Here is a 23,665-nt window from a genome sequence, read left to right on the forward strand (position 1 = left end):
ATGGGGTAAAGGGGGACATTGATGGGGTAGAGAGGGGCACTTATGGGTTAAAGGGGGACATTGATGGGGTAGAGAGTGGCACTTATGGGGTAAAGTGGGACATTGATGGGGTAGAGAGGGGCACTTATGGGGTAAAGGGGGACATTGATGGGGTAAAACACAGTGGCTAAGTGGTTAGCACTTCCAGCTGGCAGTACTCAGGTCGTTGGTTCGAATCCCAACCACAGCATCACCTGCCTGGAGTTTGCGTGTCCTCCCTGTGTCTGCGTGGGTTTCCTCCGGGTACTCCGGTTTCCTCCTACACTCCAAAGACATGCTGGGAGGTGAATTGGCTCCTGTCTAAATCATCCCTAGTATGTGTATGTATGAATGTGAGTTAGGGACCTTAGATTGTATGCTCCTCGGGGGCGGGGCCTGATGGGAATGCACAATATATATGTTCTGTAAAGCGCTGTGTAAATAAATAAATAATAAAGTGGGACAGCTATGTGGTATAGAGGGGTACTTTTGGGGTCAAGGGGGACAGTGATGGGGTAAAGGGGGACAGTTGTGTGGTATAGAAGGGCACTTATGGGGTAAAGGGGACAGTTATGGGGTTAAGGGGGGCACTTATGGGGTAAAGAGGGGCAGTTATCGAGAAAAGGGGGACAGGTATAGGGTAAAGAGGGACAGATATGGAGTAAAGGGGGACAGTTATGGGGCAAAGAGGGGCACTTATGGGGTAAGGGGGGACAGTTGTGTGGTATAGAGGGGCACTTATTGGGTAAAGGGGGATGGGGGGGACAGGTATGGGATAAAGAGGGACAGATATGGAGTAAAGAGGGGCAGTTATGGGGTAAAAAGGAGTACTCATGGGGTAAAGAGGGGCAGTTATCGAGAAAAGGGGGACAGGTATAGGGTAAAGAGGGACAGATATGGAGTAAAGGGGGACAGTTATGGGGCAAAGAGGGGCACTTATGGGGTAAAGGGGGACAGTTGCGTGGTATAGAGGGGCACTTATTGGGTAAAGGGGGATGGGGGGGACAGGTATGGAGTAAAGAGGGGCAATTATGGGGTAAAAAGGAGTACTTATGGGGTAAAGGGGGACAGTAATGAGATAAAGAGGGGCACTTATTGTGTAAAGAGGGACAGTTATTGGGTAAAGAGGGGCACTTAGAAGGACAGTTATAGGATAAAAGTGGACAGTTATAGGGTAATGGGGGACATTTTTGGGTTAAGAGGGGTAGTTATGGGGTAAAGGGGGTAGTTATGGGGAAAAGTTAGGGGGACAGTTATTGAGTAGTGGGGGGGTTATGTTATAAAGAAATACAGTTATAGGGTAAAATGGGGCAGCTGTGGAATAAAAAGGACAGTTATAGAATTAAGGGGTTCAGTTATGAGATAAAAAGGACAGTTATGGGGTAAAGGGGGGTAGTTATTGGAACAGGGTGGCAGCTATGATGTACAGAGAGAAGGTTATGGGGTACAGGAGGCAGTTGGGGGTGAAGGAGGACGGAGAGTTTAGGTGGAACGTTTGGCGTTCTGCTGGTTTCTGGGGTTCACCTGACCCCGATGACGTCACGAGGTGATGAAGGCCGGGTTGGTGATCAATACTCTTCTCAGTGCAGATTAGGTGGATTCATCCATTTCTTCTCCTCATTACACTCGGCCCTGACAACCGTCTCCCGTCTTCCACCTCATCATCGTGTTATAAATGCTTTGTGTACGATGAGGGGGGGGGGGTCAGCTGACCTCCAGCAAGACGTCCTGCCGCTGGCGGGAAGAGAGATGGCAGCGCAGAGGTAATGAGCGCCCTCCTGTCATCTCCGTCTCATTCACTTCACTCCATTCACTGCCAGGGTCTGTCTGCGCTCTGATGTCACATTCGCCCTCTGAATTCGCCGACCTCCAATGACCTTGGGCTCGGCGAATCTCAGACGTAAGAGTAAATTTCCTCCGACTGGCTGTATGAGGCAGGAGGATCATCTCTGTCCTGACCAGGGGCGGACTGACCATTTGGAAACTCAGGCACTGCCCGAGGGCCCGGGGTCAGTAGGGGGCCCCATGAGATGCCCCTGGTACCTTTCATAGGCTTTTTTGAGTTTGGGCAAGGACACAGGGGCCCCATGATCCCCTATTGCCTGGGGGCCCCATGAGTTGTCAGTCCGCCCCTGGTCCTGACAAATGTCCCCCAACACCCTCTCATCCACAGGGAATGAATTCAAAATCTGAAGATGGCGATGATGAGAATAGATGAGGAGGAGGAGGATGGAAGGATGGATGGATGAGGATGGTTATGATAATATTGATGATGGGCGAGAATGGTGAAGATTATGAGGATGGATGAGGATGATGGTGGATGGAGATGAGGAGGTTGGATGGATGGTGATGTATGATGAGGATGATGGATGATCAGTAAGAGGATAATGAGGATGGATGATGATGGATGACAGTGATGATGATGGATAATGATGATGATTATGAGGATGGTTGGATGATGACATTGATGATGGATGCTGATAATGATGTTGAGGAAGAGGATAATGAGGATGGATGATGATAATGATGAGGATGGATGATGATAATGATGAGGATGGATGATGATGATGATGATTATGAGGATGGTTGGATGATTATGGATGAGGATGATAAGGATGATTATGAGGATGGATGAGGATGATTATGAGGATGGATGAGGATGATGGTGGATAGAGATAATGATGAGGAGAATGGATGATAATGTTGATGATGATGATGATGGATGATAAATACGAGGAGAAGGAATAATAATAAAGAGTCTGATGATAATAATGAGGATGGATGAGCATAATGATGGATGATGATGAGGAGGATAGATAGAAGGATGATAATGGATGATGAGGATTATGATGGATGAGGATGATAATGATGATTATGAGCATGGATGAGGATGATGGATGGAGATGATGAGGAGGAGAATGGATGCATGATAATGAATTATAAAGACAATGATGAGGAATAATGATAACGAGTCTGATGATAATGATGAAGATGGATGAGCATGATGATGATGATAATGATGAGGGGAAGAGTAGGAGGATAATGAAGATGGATGATGATGATAATGATGATGATGAGGATTGATGAGAATGATGGTGGATGAAGATGATGAGGAGGATGGATGGAAGGATGATAATGGATGATGAGGATGATGATGATGCTTATGAGGATGAATGTGGTTGATGGTGGATGGAGATGATGATGAGGGGAATGGATGATAATGGATGAGGAGGAGGAATAATGATAAAGAGTCTGATGATAATGAGGATGATAATGAAGATGGATGAGTATAATGATGGATGATAATGATGATGAGGAAGAGCAAGGAGGATAATGAAGATGGATGATGATTATGATGGATGAGGATGATAATGATGAGGATTGAGGAGAATGATGGTGGATGAAGATGATGTTGAAGAGAATGGATGGAAGGATGATAATGGATGAAGATGATGGATGAGGATGATGATGATTATGAGGATGGATGTGGATGATGGTGGACAGAGGTGATGAGGAGAATGGATGGACGATAATGGATGATGAGGAGGAATAATGATAAAGATGATGATGATGAAGACGGATGAGTGTAATGAGGATGGATGATGATAATGATGATGATGATGAGGAAGATAATGAAGATAGATGCTCATAATGATGATGATGATGATGGATGGATGAGGATGAGAATGATGATGATGAGGATTGATGAGAATGATGGTGGATGGACCATATTTCATCCTCATACTCCTCATCATCAGCCTCCTCGCCCTCCTCCTCCTCATCATCCTCGTCCTCCTCCTCCTACTCATTATCATCCTCCTCCTCCTCCTCATTGTCCTCCTTATTATCATACTCCTCATCATCCTCCTCATCCTCTTCATCATCCTCATCATCATCCTCCTCATCATCATCCTCATCATCCTCCTCATCATCATCCTCCTCCTCATCATCCCATTGTATATAGCACAGCTCTGACCTCTGACCGCGGCTGGCAGCGAACACCCCTCCCGGCATCCTGCCTGCACTGGGGAGGAGCCAATTCATTTCCCCAAATGTCAATGAAAATCAGATTTTGCCAACATTTTGGCAAAAGGCATTGAAGTCAGAGGGGGAGGGGCAATGAAGGTGGTTTTTTTTGGGGGGGGGCGTTTTGATAACGCCGGTAACGTTAGCTGTGTAAGGTCATGTTAAAAACGTGTTTTTCAGCTTTTTGCAGCATTTTTGCATTAGCGTTTAGCGACGTTTTCCTGCGTTTTTCTGGGTTTTTTAGAGCTTTTTTCTTCACCCAAAAAAAAAATTTTTTTTCTAGTCAAAAATAGTCCAAAAACACTGGTTTGCTGCGTTTTTCAGTGTTTTCAGCGTTAGCCCTCACGCACACGGGACGTTTTGATAACGCTGGTAAAGTTAGCAGTGTAAAGTCACGTTAAAAATTTGAGTTTTTTTACTTTTTTTTAGCGTTTTTGCATTAGCATTTAGCAGTGTTTTACAGTGTTTTTCCATGTTTGCATTTTTTTTACCCCAAAAAATTTGGGGGGGTCCAAAAAACATCCAAAAACGCCAGTTTGTGGCATATTGCCACGTTTTTCAGCATTAGCCCTCACGCACACGGGACGATTTGATAACGCCTGTAACATTAGCTGTGTAAAGTCACATTAAAAATGTGAGTTTTTCAACTTTTTTTTAGCGTTTTTGCATTAGTATTTAGCAGCGTTTTCTCACGTTTAGCGGCATTTTTCTGCGTTTGCATTTTTTGTGTGGTTTTTTATGTTTTTTTTACCAAGAAAACGCTGTCTTGTGGCGTTTTACTGCGTTTTTCAGCGTTAGCTTTCATTCACACGGAACGTTTTGATAACGCTGTTAGCTGTGTAAAGTCCCGTTAAAAATGTGAGTTTTTCAACTTTAGCGTTTTTGCATTAGCATTTAGCAGCGTTTAGTGGCTTTTTTCCGTGTTTGTGTTTTTTTACAAAAAAAAAATGGGGGTCCAAAAAACGTCCAAAAACGCTGATTTGTGGCGTTTTACCGCGTTTTACCGTGTTTTTCGGCGTCAGCCCTCACGCACACGGGATGTTTTGATAACACTGCTAACTTTAGCTGTGTAAAGTCACATTAAAAATGTGAGTTTTTCAACTTTCTTTAGCTTTTTTTTAACCAAAAAAATTGGGGGGGTCCAGAAAACGGCCAAAAACTCTGATTTGTGGCGTTTTACCGCGTTTTTCAGCATCAGCCCTCGTGCACACGGGATGTTTTGATAACACTGGTAACATTAGCTGTGTAAAGTCACATTTCAGCTTTTTTTGCATTAGCGTTTTGCAGCGTTTTGCAGCGTCTAGCTGCGTTTTCCCGCATTTGATGCATTTTTTTAACAAAGAAATTAATTTTTTGGGTCAAAAAAGTCCAAAAATTGCGGTTTGCAGCATTTCACCGCGTTTTTCAGCGTTAGAGCGTTTTTACAGCTAAAAAACTCCTCTAGAAACCCGCTAGTTCTGTTTTTCTTTCCCAGGAAAACGTCCTTCCCAAAAAACGTTGATTCCAGTCTGTGTGTGTATGGACACCGAGGAGAACATGCCGGGGGGTTGACTGGCTGTAGAAAAAAAACGTCAAAAGCCTAAAACGTCTAATTTGCATGAGGACTTGCAAGTTTTACGGACATTCAATGGTTCCTGAGGGTTATGGAATCCTCCCACATATCCTGAGCCAAAAAAAGGTCCCTTTTTTTTTATTTTTTTCTCGAATGAAAAGGAAAAAATAAAAAAAAAAGCAAAAATGAAAGCAACAGAACACAAATAATAGTGCTCTGCCCCTAATCCTGACCCCTTCAACAACAATATTTCAGATTTCCACAATCACACCCATTCAAAAACATAACTTCAATGCCTCCTAGATTGTAAGCTCTCAGGATCAGGGTCCTCTGCTTCCTCTTGTACCAGATTGTATTGGAACTGTAATATCTGCACAAACTCTTGGCGCCATATAAATCCTGAATAATAATAATGTATCACCCTAATATACAAGTGAAGTCTATAATCCAACAAATATGCTCTGCAATCCAATCCAAGTGCTCTACACATGTGACTGTGCTCCACCATTCAGAAAGGCCCCACCTCCCTATTTCACTTTAAAGGGATCTCCTCTGGTCGTCATTTACAGGGATGAACAGGTCAGTCCGTACGTTGAATTTTTCTCCGTTTGCTGAGAGCTGGACATCATGTGAGGCTCTTGTCCTCATCAACATGGTGTCAAGATGCTATACCCCTAGCAAGGAATCCCCCCCATGTTGAGGGCATGTAGCCTGGTATGGTTTAGTGGAGAACACACTTTCATCCCCCCTCTTTTCCTGGCCAGCTAGATTAATGGTCCAGACTGGATTTTTAGAGGGACCCCATGCATCTTTTTTCCTTGGGATCCCCCTTAAAATCCATACCAGACTTAAAGGGTCTGGTATATAGACCCCCTTTGTTGGGGGGGGGGGGGGTTGTCATTCTGTAAGAAAAAAAGAAAGCAAACGGATCCCTCCAAAGCTCCCTCAAAATTTGTAGCAGACCCCGCCATGTATTTTGGAGGACCTGGGGAGGGGGGGGGCAGGGAGACCTGTGCGCCCCTTCCCCCTTCATAGGCAGGATTAGGACCCCCACCAACACCCTTCACAGACATGTTATTTAAATGAATTGGCCATTTTTAATATTTCACTTTAAGGATTTTTTAAACATTTTTTTAACTTTTTTGAATTTTTTTTAACTTTTTTGAATATTTTTTTACTTTTTTACCCCCCCCCCCCGCCAGAAAATGGGCGATTTTGATTTGACAAGTTCGGCTCCCATTGATTTTAGTTGAAATCAGGGCGGTTTGGCTCATCGCTACTTATTTATACCCACATTCCACTTCCCCTCCCCCGTCCCTCTACGGAAAGGTGATCCAGCTGTCCGCCATTATCTTCTCTCCCTCTGATCATATTAAATACGATCTCATAAATGTTTCTCTGACCACAAATAGAACGTCGTATCCTGCAATCCGGTTATTAGAACTTCATTATTAAACAATAAGGAATATTACCCTCACGTTCCTCGAGAGCTGACACCATTCATCACTTTAATGACGAAACGCGTCGGGGGAGGTCCCCGCAGCTGTGTCTATAAACAAAGGGAAGATCATGGAGCTCTTAGCACGTGAGCAGGGGCGAACTGACAACTCATGGGGCCCCCGGGCAATAGAGGATCATGGGGCCCCTGTGTCCTTGCCCAAACTCAAAAAAGCCTATGTAAAAGGTACCAGGGGCATCTCATGGGGCCCCCTACTGACCCCGGGCCCTTGGGCAGTGGTCAGTGGTCAGTCCGCCCCTGCACGTGAGTGTAATCATCGGCACTGCCTATATATATGTTTAATAAACCGATTATATGTTAGGATTTTTATTTATTTATGGGTAAAATCAGCGGATTGTCGGAACCTTCAGAATATATATTGTATGTAGTTATTGCAGATCACAGACTTCATATCATACATTGTAATATGTGACACACCGAAGTGGATACTTTATATATTGTTGTCGTAGGGGTGTACAGACCCAGGAACTCAGAGCAGGGATGGTGGGAACCCCTTATAATGGGCACAGCGGGGGTACAGACCGGGGAACTCAGAGCAGGGATGGTGGGAACCCCTTATAATGGGCACACAGGTGTACAGACGCCAGAACTTGGCACAGGGATGGTGGGAACCCCTCATAATGGGCACAGCGGGCGTACAGACCCAGGAACTCAGCACAGGGATGGTGGGAACCCCTCATAATGGGCACAGCGGGTGTACAGACCCGGGAACTCAGCACAGGGATGGTGGGAACCCCTCATAATGGGCACAGCGGGTGTACAGACCCGGGAACTCAGCACAGGGATGGTGGGAACCCCTTATAATGGGCACAGCGGGTGTACAGACCCCAGAACTCATCACAGGGATGGTGGGAACCCCTTATAATGGGCACAGCAGGTGTACAGACCCCGGAACTCAGCACAGGGATGGTGGGAACCGCTCATAATGGGCACAGCGGGTGTACAGACCCGGGAACTCAGAGCAGGGATGGTGGGAACCCCTTATAATGGGCACAGCGGGTGTACAGACCTGGAACTCAGCACAGGGATGGTGGAAACCCCTCATAATGGGCACAGTGGGTGTACAGACCTGGGAACTCAGCACTGGGATGGTGTTAACCCCTCGTAATGGGGACAGCAGGGGTATAGACCCGAAACTCAGCACAGGGATGGTGGGAACCCCTCATAATGGGCACAGCGGGCGTACAGACCCGGAAACTCAGCACAGGGATGGTGGGAACCCCTCATAATGGGCACAGCGGGTGTACAGACCCCGGGAACTCAGCACAGGGATGGTGGGAACCCCTCCTAATGGGCACAGGGATGGTGGGAACCCCTTTTAATGGGCGCAGGAATGGTGGGAACCCCTCATAATGGGCACAGCGGGTGAACTCAGTGCAGAGTTCTCACCCATAGAGTCTGTTCGAGGATTTCATCATCCAGGACACTTGGAGTATCCATCGGGTGATTCTCTTTCCTCCTCCCCATAGAGAAGGTATGAATCTCCCCCCTTCGGGTCGGCGGGGTATGCTGGGAAGTGCAGCTCTCGGCCCGCTGTACATACTGGGACATGTAGTTCTGCAGCCATCGGGGGAGGGGTGGGGGGGTCATCACACATAGACTTGGCGCCTCCAATCTGCCATGTGAGGGACCATGAGGACAATGAGGGAGGATCGGTGTAAAGAGCGGTGTGAGAAAAACAGGAAAAAGAAAAAGAATTAGTGATGGGGGGGTGCCGCAGCGGGCAGGAGGGGGGGAGCGTCTGAAGAGGGCGCACAATGGAGGCATTATATGCTGCCCATTGCTGCCGCTCTCCTCACATCTCCATAGAAACGCTGAAAGGACGCGGGGGGCGAGCGCAGAGAGACAGGTGACCCCCACATAGGAGATGAAGGCACGCTGGATGATGGCAAGGCTTCTCTGTGACCCCTTCTCAGTCTGGGGGACCCTAGGCAGAGGGCAGTATTGCCCCCACGTGTCAGGGTCACTGTGCTCCACATTCCTCCTGTTAGTGACGGCATTCCGGGCATCATGAGGGGGTCAGCGGGCATCACCATTCCAGCCGGTGACAAGGCGGAGGCCAGCAATGAGGGGGACTCAATAATAGCACCCCACCCCAGCAGGCTACATACACTATATTGCCCCAAGTATCGGGCCACCGGCCTTTCCACATACATGACCTTCAATGGCCCCCCAGTCTTAGCCCGTAGGGTTCAATATTGGGATGCCGCCCTTTCCACACACATGACCTTCAATGGCCCCCCAGTCTTAGTCCGTAGGGTTCAATATTGGGCTGCCAGCCTTTCCACACACATGACCTTTCATGGCCCCCCAGTCTTAGCCCGTAGGGTTCAATATTGAGTTGGCCCCGCCCTTTCCACGCACATGACCTTTAATGGCCCCCCAGTCTTAGTCCGTAGGGTTCAATATCAAGTTGGCCCTGCCCTTTCCACGCACATGACCTTTAATGCCCCCCCAGTCTTAGTCCGTAGGGTTCAATATGGAGTTGGCCCCGCCCTTTCCACACACATGACCTTTAATGGCCCCCCAGTCTTAGTCCGTAGGGTTCAATATTGAGTTGGCCCCGCCCTTTCCACACACATGACCTTTAATGGCCCCCCAGTCTTAGTCCGTAGGGTTCAATGTTGAGTTGGCCCCGCCCTTTCCACGCACATGACCTTTAGTGGCCTCCCAGTCTTAGTCCGTAGGGTTCAATATTGAGTTGGCCCCGCCCTTTCCACACACATGACCTTTAATGGCCCCCCAGTCTTAGTCCGTAGGGTTCAATACTGAGTTGGCCCCGCCCTTTCCACACACATGACCTTTAATGGCCCCCCAGTCTTAGTCCGTAGGGTTCAATATTGAGTTGGCCCCGCCCTTTGCAGCTATAACAGCTTCAACTCTTCTGGGAAGGCCGTCCACAAGGTTTAGGAGGGTGTCTATGGGAAGGTTGGACCATTCTTCCAGAAGCACATTTGTCAGGTCAGGCATTGATGTCGGGGGAGGAGGCCTGGCTCGCAGTCTCCGCTCTAATTCATCCCAAAGGTGTTCTATGGGGTTGAGGTCAGGACTCTGTGCAGGACAGTCAAGTTCCTCCACCCCAAACTGGCTCCTCCATGTCTTTATGGACCTTGCTTTGTGCACTGGTGGGCAGTCATGTTGGAACAGGAAGGGGCCATCCCCGAACTCCTCCCACAAAGTTGGGGGCATGAAATTGTCCAAAATGTCGCCTTAAGAGTTCCCTTCACTGGAACTAGGGGGCCAAGTCAAACCCCTGAAAAACAACCCCACACCATAATCCCCCTCCACCAAACTTTACACTTGGCACAATGCAGTCAGGCAAGTACCGTTCTCCTGGCAACCGCCAAACCCAGACACGTCCATCAGATTGCCAGACAGAGAAGCGTGATTGGTCCCTCCAGAGAAAACGTCTCCTCTGCTCTAGAGTCCAGTGGCGGCGTGCTTTACACCACGGCATCCGACGCTTTGCATTGCACTTGGTGATGGAAGGCTTGGATGCAGCTGCTCGGCCATGGAAACCCATTCCATGAAGCTCTCTACACACTGTTGTTGGGCTCATCTGAGGGCCACACCAAGTTTGGAGGTCTTTAGCTATTGACTCTGCAGACAGTTGGTGACTTCTGCGCACTGTGCGCTTCAGCATGCGCTGACCCCGCCCTGTCATGTGACGTGGCCTACCACTTGGTGGCTGAGTGGCTGTTGTTCCCAGTTGCTTCCACTTTGTTATAATCCCACTAACAGTTGAGCGTGGAATATTTAGTAGCCAGGAAATGTCGGGGGGGGGGGGGTTAGGTCAGCTGAACGGATGGACTTATTACCCAGGTAGCCACCTATCACGGGACCACGCTTGGAGTCACTGAGCTCCTGAGAGCGACCCATTCTTTCACCAATGTTTGTAGAAGCCGTCTGCATGCCGAGGGGCTTGATTGTATACACCTGTGTCCATGGAGGGGATTGGAACACCTGAATCACATGATATGGAGGGGATTGGAACACCTGAATCACATGATTGGAGGGGATTGGAACACCTGAATCACATGATTGGGAGATTGGAACACCTGAATCACATGATGTGGAGGGGATTGGAGCACCTGAATCACATGATATGGAGGGGATTGGAACACCTGAATCACATGATTGGAAGGGGATTGGAACACCTGAATCACATGATTGGGAGGGGATTGGAACACCTGAATCACATGAATTGGAGGGGATTGGAACACATGAATCACATGATTGGGAGGGGATTGGAACAGCTGAATCACATGATTGGGAGGGGATTGGAACACCTGAATCACATGATATGGAGGGGATTGGAACACCTGGATCACATGATTGGGAGGCCAATACTATTGGCAATACAGTGTAGCAGGAGGTCTTCATACTCAAACTCCTCCTCCAAGTGACTCTTGCACAAGTGTCAGCTCTCTGTCCAATCATGAGTGACAGGGGGCCGGTCTTAGAGAATGGCATGCAGCTCATCAATTTATAACTGCCAGGTGCATATGGGAGGGGCTGTGATCAGAATTTGCATGAACCTGATTCCCAGAAGCCCCCTCTGCACTGTCCAGCAAGGGCAGCTACTCATAGGCAGTCGGGACAGAGAAGTGGAAGCTGCCACTGCTACATCCTAAAGGTGTCATCCTGATCCTCCGGAGTCTGTAGATAAAGCCAACGGGATGAGAATAATGTTTGACAGCAAAGAACGGGAAGGTGCCGCCATTACTAAGCAGGAAGTAAAGGCTGCCTATGTAATAAACAAGTCAATGATTACAAAGTACTCAAAGAAACAATGTTTATAAACTATGGATAATGTTACTATTTATATCAACACAAATACCCTGAACCCCTTCCTGCCCAGCCCCGGCATCCCTGTGCCAGGGTCTTCAGGGGCAGGAAGCATCTGCTGAAAGCATGACCACTGTCATTGGCTGTCACAGTGGTCACGTGATCAGGAGGCGATCCCACTGGCTATCAATCATCAGCAGGGACTGAGAGGTGTCTTTGGGTCACGTGGTTTGTGGTTGGTCTCTTATCTAGAATACAATACAGTCATGGACACAAATCTTACCCCCCCCCCCCCCCACTGGATGACTTCTAGTTTGCTCTTTGCACTATGTATCATGAATACAGCACTACTAGTTTCCATCTGAGGCCTGTGTAGGAGGGTGACAACACGGGAGTATAATTAGAACAGAGATAGAGCGTTGTCACTCTATAACAGGAGCTGTCTAAACAAGGATCTTCATGGCAGGGTCACCAGGGGTTGTTTTTGTGAAAGATTTATAATGACTAAAACACAATTTTGTTAAAAGGTTAGGTGAGGATTTAGTTTTGGGGCAGAACAGTGGCCAATAAATGGACATATTATTAACAAGCAGTAAATAGGCTTTAAAACAAGCCCCCACTGACCTCTGTAGCTGCAGGCAATCTGGAACAATTCATCCTCAAAGTCCTTCAAGTAGTTGTTCAGCTTTCCCAGCTCCCCCTCCCAGAAGTGACTTTGTATCCTGCCAGGTGTCTAATCTCTATGGAAGCACAGGGCGAGAGTACAGGAGGAGGGGAGAGCAGAGTGCTGAGGCCAGCTTTGAATGGCTGTACTGATTCTATTTGAGATTGAGGATGAATTGCACCACAGTAGTTGTGGCTACAAAGGTCAGTGATGACTTGTTTTAAAGCCTATTTTCTGCTTTTTAAGAACGTGTAAATATTCAAAAGACTTTATCTTGCTTGTTTTTGTAAACACACACACACCTACAGTTGTGTTCAAAATAATAGCAGTGTGTTGACAAAAGTGACTAAAGCTGAAAATCCTTCTAATAGCTTTTATTTCCATCCACACAAATGCATTGGGAACACGACACATTCTATTCCAAATCACAACATGAAGAAAAATACATCAAATTTGTGTTGTTCCTCTAAAAAAATGGAAGAAAAGTGAATATTAGACGGTTCAATAAAATCTCCGTGTTTGTATTCTTCTTTACAAACTCCAACATTCACTATATAAACTGAGAAATGTTTGAAGATTTTGCTTTCCTTTGAATGACTTCATGAATATTTGGTTGTAGTCGCACTGTTTCTGAGAACTGCTGTACATCTGTGTTGCATGGAGTCCCCCAACTTCTGGCCCCTGTGATCAGGTATTCCAGCCCAGGATGATTGGACCACATTCCACAGTTCTTCTCTATTTCTTGGTTTTGCCTCAGAAACGGCATTTTTGATGTCACCCCACAAGTTTTCTATTGGATTAAGATCCGGGGATTGGGCTGGCCACTCCATAACGTCCATCTTGTTGGTCTGGAACCAAGATGTTGCACGTTTATGGTGTGTTTGGGGTCGTTGTCTTGTTGGAACACCCATTTCAAGGGCATTTCCTCTTCAGCATAAGGCAGCACGACCTCTTCAAGTATTCTGATGTATTCAAACTGATCCATGATCCCTGGTATGCGATAAATAGGCCCAACACCGTAGTATGAGAAACATCCCCATATCATGATGCTTGCACCACCATGCTTCACGGTCTTCACAGTGTACTGTGGCTTGAATTCAGTGTTTGGGGTTCGTCTGACAAACTGTCTCCGCCCACTAGACCCAAAAAGAACAATCTTACTTTCATCAGTCCACAAAATGTTGCCCCATTTCTCTTTAGGCCAGTCAATGTGCTCTTTGGCAGATTGTAACCTCTTCAGCACACGTCTTTTTCCCAACAGTGGGACTTTGCGGGGACTTCTTGCAGATAGCTTGGCTTCACATCGGCGTCTTCTAATTGTAACAGTCCTCACAGGGAACGTCACACCTTCTTTCATCTTCCTGGAGCTGATTGTTGGCTGAGTCCTCACAGGGAACGTCACACCTTCTTTCATCTTCCTGGAGCTGATTGTTGGCTGAGTCCGCCCCATTTTGGCTATTCTTCTATCCATTCCAATGGTAGTTTTTCGCTTTCTTCCACGTCTTTCAGGTTTTGAAAGCATTTGCCATCATTTTAGCTGAGCAGCCGATCATTTTCTGCACTTCTTTATATGTTTTCCCCTCCAATCAACTTTTTAATCAAGGTACGCTGTTCTTCTGAACAATGTCTGGAACCACCCATTTTCCTCAGAATTTCAGAGAGAAATGCACTGTAACCAGCATGTCCAACATTTGCTGCCTTCCTTCCTTAAATAAGGGCAATAATTGCCACCTGTTTATCAAAGAATGAATGACGTCACTAATAGAACTCCACACGGCTATTATTTTGAACACGCCCCTTTCAATGAGTGATTCAATGACAGAATCAGCAGCATGCATGTCATGACTGTCGGGTCTGTTGGATTTCTATGACTCTACTACACCTGCTAGGAAATTATCTGCCATGTAGAAATATCATTTCCACCAAAAACAGTGATTGATCCGGTTAGTGATGTCCGACGGATATTATGTTGAACACAACTGTATGTTTATTACCCTTGTGACAGTCTACTGACCTCTCATCTTTCCTTCACAGGGGATATTTCCAGCCAGCATCATCCACCTGAAAAAGGCAACAGTCAGCAACCGAGGGTGAGTGCCGCGGCCCAGAGCCACAGAAGGCAAAGTATAGTGATTGTGTTATAACCAAACTGTCCCCTGAGCCCTCCGCTGTTTTATTCTTTCAGTTCCTTAGCAAGTCATAACAACATTGAAGCATAGGGCACAAAGTGCCTGAAACATGTTGCTAGTTCCTTGTGAATTGGTAGGCTGCATTCTTGTTAGCAGGAACATGTCTCTGCCCCTCCCACAATGGGGAGAGTCCCCCCAGTAGTTTGTGTCTCTGCCCCTCCCACGATGGGGAGATTTCCCCCAGTAGTTTGTGTCTTTGCTCCTCCCACAATGGGGAGAGTCCCCCCAGTAGTTTGTGTCTCTGCCCCTCCCACGATGGGGAGATTTCCCCCAGTAGTTTGTGTCTCTGCCCCTCCCACAATGGGGAGATTTCCCCCAGTAGTTTGTGTCTGCCCCTCCCACGATGGGGAGATTTCCCCCAGTAGTTTGTGTCTCTGCCCCTCCCACAATGGGGAGATTTCCCCCAGTAGTTTGTGTCTCTGCCCCTCCCACAATGGGGAGATTTCCCCCAGTAGTTTGTGTCTCTGCCCCTCCCACAATGGGGAGATTCCCCCCAGTAGTTTGTGTCTGCCCCTCCCACAATGGGGAGATTTCCCCCAGTAGTTTGTGTCTCTGCCCCTCCCACAATGGGTAGATTCCCCCCAGTAGTTTGTGTCTGCCCCTCCTACAATGGGGAGATTCCCCCAGTAGTTTGTGTCTCTGCCCCTCCCACAATGGGGAGATTCCCCCAGGTAGTTTGTGTCTCTGCTCCTCCCACAATGGGGAGATTCCCCCCGATAGTTTGTGTCTCTGGCAGGGAAATGGCATCACATGGAAACCTGCAATCCCAGTTTTCGGTGGAGTTGACACCTATCCAGACCAATCTGCATCTCTCCCGGTGGAAGGCGGCACACTGGCGGAGAGGGCAGATATCGCTGTCGCCCCTCCCCCTCCCTCTCCCTTTTCCCCGGAGTGGCAGTTGTCATAGACGCTCCTCTCTGTGTCCCGCCGTCATTGTCACCGTGTAGGAGATGTCAGAAGATTCCACGTGAATGTGGCAGAGAGGATTCTGGGAGTCTCTGAATTATGCAGCATATACGAGTACCCGACACATAAAGAGCATTAATAGAAGGGAGCGGGGGCCGACCCCCCCCAGGATCCTACATGTGTCCAATGTCATCGCCATCACCAGATCACAGACTTCTCAGAGCGACACGTAACTGTGAGCTGGACCTGTGCGCAAAGCCGCTGCAGAAGCTGCAAAATGCACCAAAAACACAATGAAAAAATCTCCCCCTAAATCCTACGGAACTCTTCACATCCGGGCGCTGCGGGTGCCGTGCGATTCGAAAAGTCCAGGATGCTGCATCTTTGGTGCCCTTACAGCTCTGTTCACACGGCTGCGTTCGCTTTGCTTCGCTTCAAAAATGATCCCCCGTGTCACTATCTTGGTGCATCAAAGCGTCTCCAAAGCCTCCATAGAAGTCTATGACAACGCTCGCTGAAAGCACACGCAGCTTTTGTGCGGCTTTTATTCAGTTTTAGCTTTGCTTAGAGGTATTGCAGGTGTGAGATATCCCAGGATGCACCGGGAAACCAGAAAGATGTCATCGGCAGTCACTTCCGGCCCATGTGTATATATTCTGCGGGTGTCTGGTGCAGACGTCACATCTGTGCAGCGAAGAGCAGCAGGGAGGTGAACGGGGACCGGACTGGAGCGGAGCAACTAGCAGAGACATGGGATGCTGTTGCAGAAGGAGAGTGGGGACCAAAGAAAGGACTGGGGGTTGGAGGATCAGCAGAGCTGGGGGACCGAAACAGGAGATGCTAGCAATGTCATACGTGGTGCACAGTGTGGGAGCAATATAGTGGGAGGGGAGCGGGGAACCAGAGAGAGAGGAGGATCAGCAAACCAGAGGATCAGCAGAGCTGAGGGTACTACTGAGTGAGGGATTATCAGAGCTGAGGGTACTAATGAGTGTGGGATCAGCAGAGCTGAGAGGTGCTACCAGGGGCGGACTGGCCATTTGGAAACTCGGGCACTGCCCAAGGACCCGGGGTCAGTAGGGGACCCCATGAGATGCCCTGGTACCTTTTTCATAGGGTTTTTTGAGTTTGGGCAAGGACACAGGGACCCCATGATCCCCTGTTGCCCGGGGGCCCCATGAGTTGTCAGTCCGCCCCTGGGTGCTACTGAGTGTGGGATCAGCAGAGTTTGGGGTACTACTGAGTGGGGGATCAGCAGAGCTGGGGGTTACTACTGAGTGAGGCATCAGCAGAGCTGGGGGTTACTACTGAGTGAAAGATCAGCAGAGCTGAGAGGTGCTACTGAGTGTGGGATCAGCAGAGCTGGGGGCAGGGGCGGACTGACCATTTGGAAACTCGGGCACTGCCTGAGGGCCCGGGGTCAGTAGGGGGCCCCATGAGATGCCCCTGGTACCTTTTTCATAGGCTTTATTGAGTTTGGGCAAGGACACAGGGGCCCTAAGATTCCCTATTGCACGGGGGCTCCATGAGTTGTCAGTCCGCCCCTGGCTGGGGGTTACTGAGTGGGGGATCAGCAGAGCTGTTGTTACTACTGAATGTGGAATCAGCAGAGCTGGGGGTACTACTGAGCGGCAGGATCAGCAGAGCTGGGGTTACTATTGAGTGAGGGATCAGCAGAGCTGGGGGTACTACTGAGTGAGGGATCAGCAGAGCTGGGGGTACTACTGAGTGAGGGATCAGCAGAGCTGGGGGGTACTACTGAGTGAGGGATCAGCAGAGCTGGGGGTTACTACTGAGTGAGGGATCAGCAGAGCTGGGGGTACTACTGAGTGGGGGATCAGCAGAGCTGGGGGGCAATACTGAGTGAGGGATCAGCAGAGCTGGGGGTTACTACTGAGTGAGGGATCAGCAGAGCTGGGGGGCAATACTGAGTGAGGGATCAGCAGAGCTGGGGGTTACTACTGAGTGAGGGATCAGCAGAGCTGGGGGTTACTACTGAGTGAGGGATCAGCAGAGCTGGGGGGTACTACTGAGTGAGGGATCAGCAGAGCTGGGGGTACTACTGAGTGAGGGATCAGCAGAGCTGGGGGTACTACTGAGTGAGGGATCAGCAGAGCTGGGGGTACTACTGAGTGAGGGATCAGCAGAGCTGGGGGTACTACTGAGCATACATATTTACTTAATTTACCCAGCACCATCTACATAGTGGCCATAATGCAGTATTTTTCCCATTCACACTTTTTTTCAGTGAATAAATGGGGACTGCTAGCGGCCGTAAAAATAGAAACACTGGTGCCGTAAAAGGAACTACCAGTGGCCATAAAAGAGAACTACTGGGGGCCATAAAAGGAACTACCAGTGGCTGTGAAAGGGAACTACTGGGGGCCATAAAAGGGAACTACCAGTGGCTGTGAAAGGGAACTACTGGGGGCCATAAAAGGGAACTACCAGTGGCTGTGAAAGGGAACTACTGGGGGCCATAAAAGGGAACTACCAGTGGCTGTGAAAGGGAACTACTGGGGGCCATAAAAGGGGATCACCAATGGCCATAAAAGAAGGCTACCGGTGGCTGTAAAAGGGGGCCCATCAGTGGCCATTAAAGGGGACCACCAGTGTCATTTCAGCACACATGACAAAGGCAGAGTCCACTGTTGCCACCATCAGGAAACCGACCAGAGAATTGCCATGCAGCCCTCGCTGGAGTGCAGGACAGGAAGTCGCTGAAAAGAGGCTGCAGGCGATCGGCATCATTTCTGTGTATTAAAGGGGAGAAAAAACAGGATTTTATTTTAAAAATAGCATTTTTTTTTACGATAAACAATAAACAACAAACAATAGACAACAAACAACAAACAAAGGGTTGGATTAAACATAAAAAAAAAAAAATTCTTTGCTTCTCATTCACTGAAACTGTAAGTTTGTTCTGTGCCGGGGGCCCTCTAATCGAATGTTCTGACGTCTCGTTCTCTGCAGCTTGAATGTTAGGGATTCAAAGATGTAAAAAAAAATGAATGGGGAAAATACCACACTATGCCCACTAGATGGAGCCGAGGAGCATACTTATTCACCCAGCGCCATCTAGTGGCCATAATGCAGTATTTGTTCCCATTTACATTTCAATGTATAACATTCGCTCTGCGGAGAGCATGGCCTGCGAACGTTCGATCCCGCCTCATTCGCACAGAATGGCTTTACCCGCCGTGTTGATAGACGAACGTTATGCATTAGGTAGATATATGTACAGGATAAGGAGGCCGGGGGGGCGGTAATTGTGAAGGGCTGACAGATTCTGGGGGGCTCGGTGATCTTGATGTAACAAGGATTGTACACGCTGTGTTCCGGCATTGCAGGCGGGGGAGGGGTATGGGGCGGTGTCACCAAGTGAGGCCCGGCGCTGCGTTTTGTCATCTTCTCCGTTGAGGCGCGCACGTCTCTCCTAAAGTGAGGAACATTTATAAAAAATTCATCCTCCCCCCGCCTCGTAAATAACAGCGTGCTGCCAACGTATGCATATTTCATGGGTGCCGTGCGTCCAGCGGCTGGTCGGGGCGCCGGGAGGTCACCCGCAGGGGCAGACTCACCATTTGGAAACTCAGGCTCTGCCCAAGGGCCCAGGGTCAGTAGGGGGCCCCATGAGATGCCCCTGGTACCTTTTTCATAGGCTTTTTGAGTTTGGGCAAGGTCACAGGGGCCCCATGATCCCTGATCCCCTATTGCCCGGGGGCCACATGAGTTGTCAGTCCGCCCCTGGTCACCCGATCGACTTTCTGGCCCCACGGGGGTGAAGGATGTGTCACTCAGTGGCTCCTGGACTCAGCCGAGCCTTCAGGGGACAGGTGGCAGGATTCTGATTGGTCAGAAGATACTGCGTGCTGAAAACTACTGGAGGGGGCGGAGACAAGTCCACTCAATCTGCACAAGGAGAGAGCAGAGCTGTGGGAGGGGTCCGGCAGACTCCACCCACTACAGGCTGCCTGCAGAAAACTACAGTAGGGGGCGGAGACAAGACCAGTCCCCCTGCACAAGGAGAGAGGTCAGCAGTGAGTGGTCTTTATTCCAGGAAGTCTCCCCCTGGATGAGGGCTCAGTGTAGCAGAGGGTGTATATCTGCAGGGTACATATAACATACAAGGGTTTATTATGGCCACTGGGCGTCCCACCATGTGTAACAAGTGTGTGCATGTGGAGTGTATGCGTGCATTACTTGTGTTATGTGTGTGTGTTTCCCGGGTGTGCTACTATTACATGTATGGTACATGGTTCAGTTTCAGTGGATGCTGTGTGTGCTCTGTGTGGTGTACATGCAGAGTGTGTGCAGTCTATGTATTTTATGGATTGTGTGTTGTATGTGCAACCTATGTATTGTGTGTTGTATGTGCAATCTATGTGTTGTATGTGCAATCTATGTATTGTGTGTTGTATGTGCAATCTATGTGTTGTATGTGCAATCTATGTATTGTGTGTTGTATGTGCAATCTATGTGTTGTATGTGCAATCTATGTATTGTGTGTTGTATGTGCAATCTATGTATTGTGTGTTGTATGTGCAATCTATGTATTGTGTGTTGTATGTGCAATCTATGTGTTGTGTGTTGTATGTGCAATCTATGTGTTGTGTGTTGTATGTGCAATCTATGTGTTTTGTGTATGCTGCGCATGCAGAGTGTGTGCGGTTTATATGCATATTATATGTTGTGTGTGCATGGTGTGTATATTCTGTGCATTTTGTGTGTGGTGTGTGCACCTTTTCTATTCTATGTGTGGGGTGTGCAGTCTACTGTATTATATGTGTTATGTGTGTAATGTGTATATTATATGTATTGTGTGCTGTGTATACAGTATATTCTATATGTATGGTGTGTGCTGTGACTTATGTGTTCTGTGTATACATTCTATGTGTTGCGTGTGCATTGTGTATACATTCTATGTGTTGCGTGTGCATTGTGTATACATTCTATGTGTTGCGTGTGCATTGTGTATACATTCTATGTGTTGCGTGTGCATTGTGTATACATTCTATGTGTTGTGTGTGGTGTGTATATTCTGTATGTGTTGTACGTAGTGTGTATATTCTGTGTTGTGTGTGCACTGTGTGTATATTGTATGTGTCGTGTGCGGTGTGTGTATATTCTGTTTGTGTTATATGTGTAGTGTGTATATTCTGTATGTGTAGTGTGTGCAGTCTGTATATTCTATGTGCTGTATATATATATATATTCTGTGTGTTGCGTGTATATTCTGTGTGCAGTATATATATATATTCTGTGTTGTGTGTATATTCTGTGTGCAGTATATATATATATTCTGTATGTGTTCTGTGTGCATTATATATATATATATATTCTGTGTGATGTGTGTATATTCTATGTGCATTATACATATATATATATTCTATGTGATGTGTGTATATTCTATGTGCAGTATATATATATATATATTCTGTATGTTGTGTGTATATTCTATGTGCAGTATATATATTCTATGTGTTGTGTGTATATTCTATGTGCAGTATATATATTCTATGTGATGTGTGTATATTCTGTATGTTGTGTGTATATTCTGTGTGCAGTATATATATATATTCTATGTGTTGTGTGTATATTCTATGTGCAGTATATATATTCTATGTGATGTGTGTATATTCTATGTGCAGTATATATATATATTCTGTGTGTTGTGTGTATATTCTATGTGCAGTATATATATATATTCTGTGTGATGTGTGTATATTCTATGTGCATTATATATATATATATATTCTGTATGTTGTGTGTATATTCTGTGTGCAGTATATATATTCTATGTGTTGTGTGTATATTCTATGTGCAGTATATATATATATTCTATGTGTTGTGTGTATATTCTATGTGCAGTATATATATATATTCTATGTGTTGTGTGTATATTCTGTGTGCAGTATATATATATATTCTGTATGTGTTGCGTGTGCGGTGATTTGTGCGTTGTGTGTGCGCAGGGGATGGTTGTGCCGAGTACGTGGGAGGTTGATATTTTCCCCCTTTTTGGATGTCTCATTGCTGCACAGAGCGGAGAGGAGACGGGAGAGGTAAGGAGAATCCTGCCATCTCTCCGCACACACACCACGCACCTCGCCTCCCCGGACCGCCGCTGCCATACGCCATCCCGCAGGACCTGGAATCCGGGACGCGTGACATGGAGACGGGGGACACGGTGTGTGTGCCGGGGAGGGGGATGCCATTTAACCATTCCTCCACCATTGCAGCAAAATCCCCCTCCATGGCAGATGGAACGCTCGCTCTGTGTATTGCGCTCACATTTCTCTCGCCATCCTGTTGCTCTCGTCTGTACGCAGCTCCATACATCATGACATCACCCGCCTGGATCCGTGTCCCTGGCGTCATATGGCGGCCCCCGGGGGGGGGGGGGGTATGGACAAGGAGCAGGCCGCCCACTGACAGATCTAAAAGACATATTTTGTTGCCCGTAACAGCCAATCAGAACGTCTCTTTTGCTCTCTACTTTGTTATTCAGCCAATGAATGGTGAGAGCTGATTGGCCGCGGTGGCCGGCCGCGCTTTGCTGTTGCACACAGAGGGATCCCCTCATCGGTCACATGGTGCTGATCGATCCCGAGCGGAGAGAAGGGCTCTTCCTGACGGATTTTTATTTGATTGCGCCTACTGCGACCGTGGCCATGTACAAACGCAGCGCACAGCGAGCGAACGGCACCTGGTCCCCGCGCTCGGCTTAGGACAGCGGTGTGCAACATCCCGCCGGATCCCAGAAAATCTCATACGAGGGCCGATTCCCATCCATCGGCCTCGCATCGGTTACATTAGAAAAAAAAAATGAAACAATGGGGCGGAGTCAGATCATTTCCCATTTTTGTTTTTTTCTTGTCAATCGGTATTTTTGGTTTTTCTGTTTTTTATTCTTTGCCCGTTTGGAAGAGATTTCAACCCGATAATACATGGAAACGTGTGTATGGATCTCCCCCCCCCCCCCCCTAAAAAAAAGGATCCCGATCAGATTATATTAGGAGAATTGTACACGCCGCTGAGAGAGAGGAACAAATTGTGGACTTTTTTTATTTACCGCCCCCCGTCCCCAACTCCGGACACAATAAAAAGTGATACAGATCATGAAGGGCAACAGGAGATCCCTACTGAGTCCCTATTTCTTCTATGGTCAGTGAGGAGCCAATCCTGAACGTGAATATGTGGGATCCAGTGGGGGGAGGGGTACTTCTTTAAATTAAAGGCCAACTCTGGACACAACAGGACATGACATAAATCTTGCTGGAGAACAGGAGATCCCTACTGAATCCCTATTATTCCTATGGTCAGTGAGGAACTGGGAGCTTCTAATCCTGAGCCTAGACATGTGGGATCTATGAGTAGAGTGAACTGGGGGGGGGGGGGGGGATTCTTTTAATTAAAGGCCAACTCTAGACACAACAGAAAGTTTCGGGAATCTTGCAAAGGAATAAAGAATCCCTACTGAGTCCCTAACTCTCCTACATTTAGTGAGGAGTGGGGCGCTCCTAATCCTGAACATAGATATGTGGGATCCGGGAGTAGAGTACACTGGGGGGGGGGGGGGGTACTCCTTTTAATTTAAGGCCAACTTTTTGGGAATCTTGCAGGAGGACAGGAAATCCCTACTGAATCCCTACTTTCCTGCAGTCAGTGAGGAGCGGGGAATTTATAATCCTGAACATAGATATGTGGGATCTGGGAGCAGAGTGGACTGGGGGGGAGGGGTACTTCTTTAAATTAAAGGCCAACTCTGGACACAACAGGAAGTGACAGAAATCTTACAGGAGAACAGGAGATCCCTACTGAGTCCCTATTTCTCCTATGGTCAGTGAGGAGCAGGGAACTCCTAATCCTGGACATGGATATGTGGGATCTGGGAGTAGAGTGAACTGGGGGGGGGGGTACTTCTTTTAATTAAAGGCCAACTCTGGACACATCAGGAAGTGACAGGAATCTTGCAGGAGATCCCTACCGAATCCCTACTT

At 47.7% G+C, this 23,665-nt stretch overlaps 1 protein-coding gene across 9 annotated transcripts in view; it reads left to right on the forward strand.

The window, feature by feature from the left end:
• DOCK3 (dedicator of cytokinesis 3) overlaps positions 1-23,665 on the forward strand; it is a 230,956-nt gene that overhangs the window by 78,304 nt on the left and 128,987 nt on the right. For all 9 annotated transcript variants that reach the window (XM_089663364.1, XM_089663365.1, XM_089663361.1 and 6 more), the window contains exon 4: positions 14,602-14,657. In XM_089663364.1, the coding sequence (XP_089519490.1) occupies positions 14,602-14,657 (56 nt within the window). The remainder of the gene's footprint in view (positions 1-14,601; positions 14,658-23,665) is intronic.

The sequence above is a fragment of the Staurois parvus genome, unplaced genomic scaffold, assembly GCF_062004578.1.
Source record: "Staurois parvus isolate SC_StPar_1 unplaced genomic scaffold, SC_StPar_1.0 ptg001673l, whole genome shotgun sequence".
NCBI lineage: Eukaryota > Metazoa > Chordata > Amphibia > Anura > Ranidae > Staurois > Staurois parvus.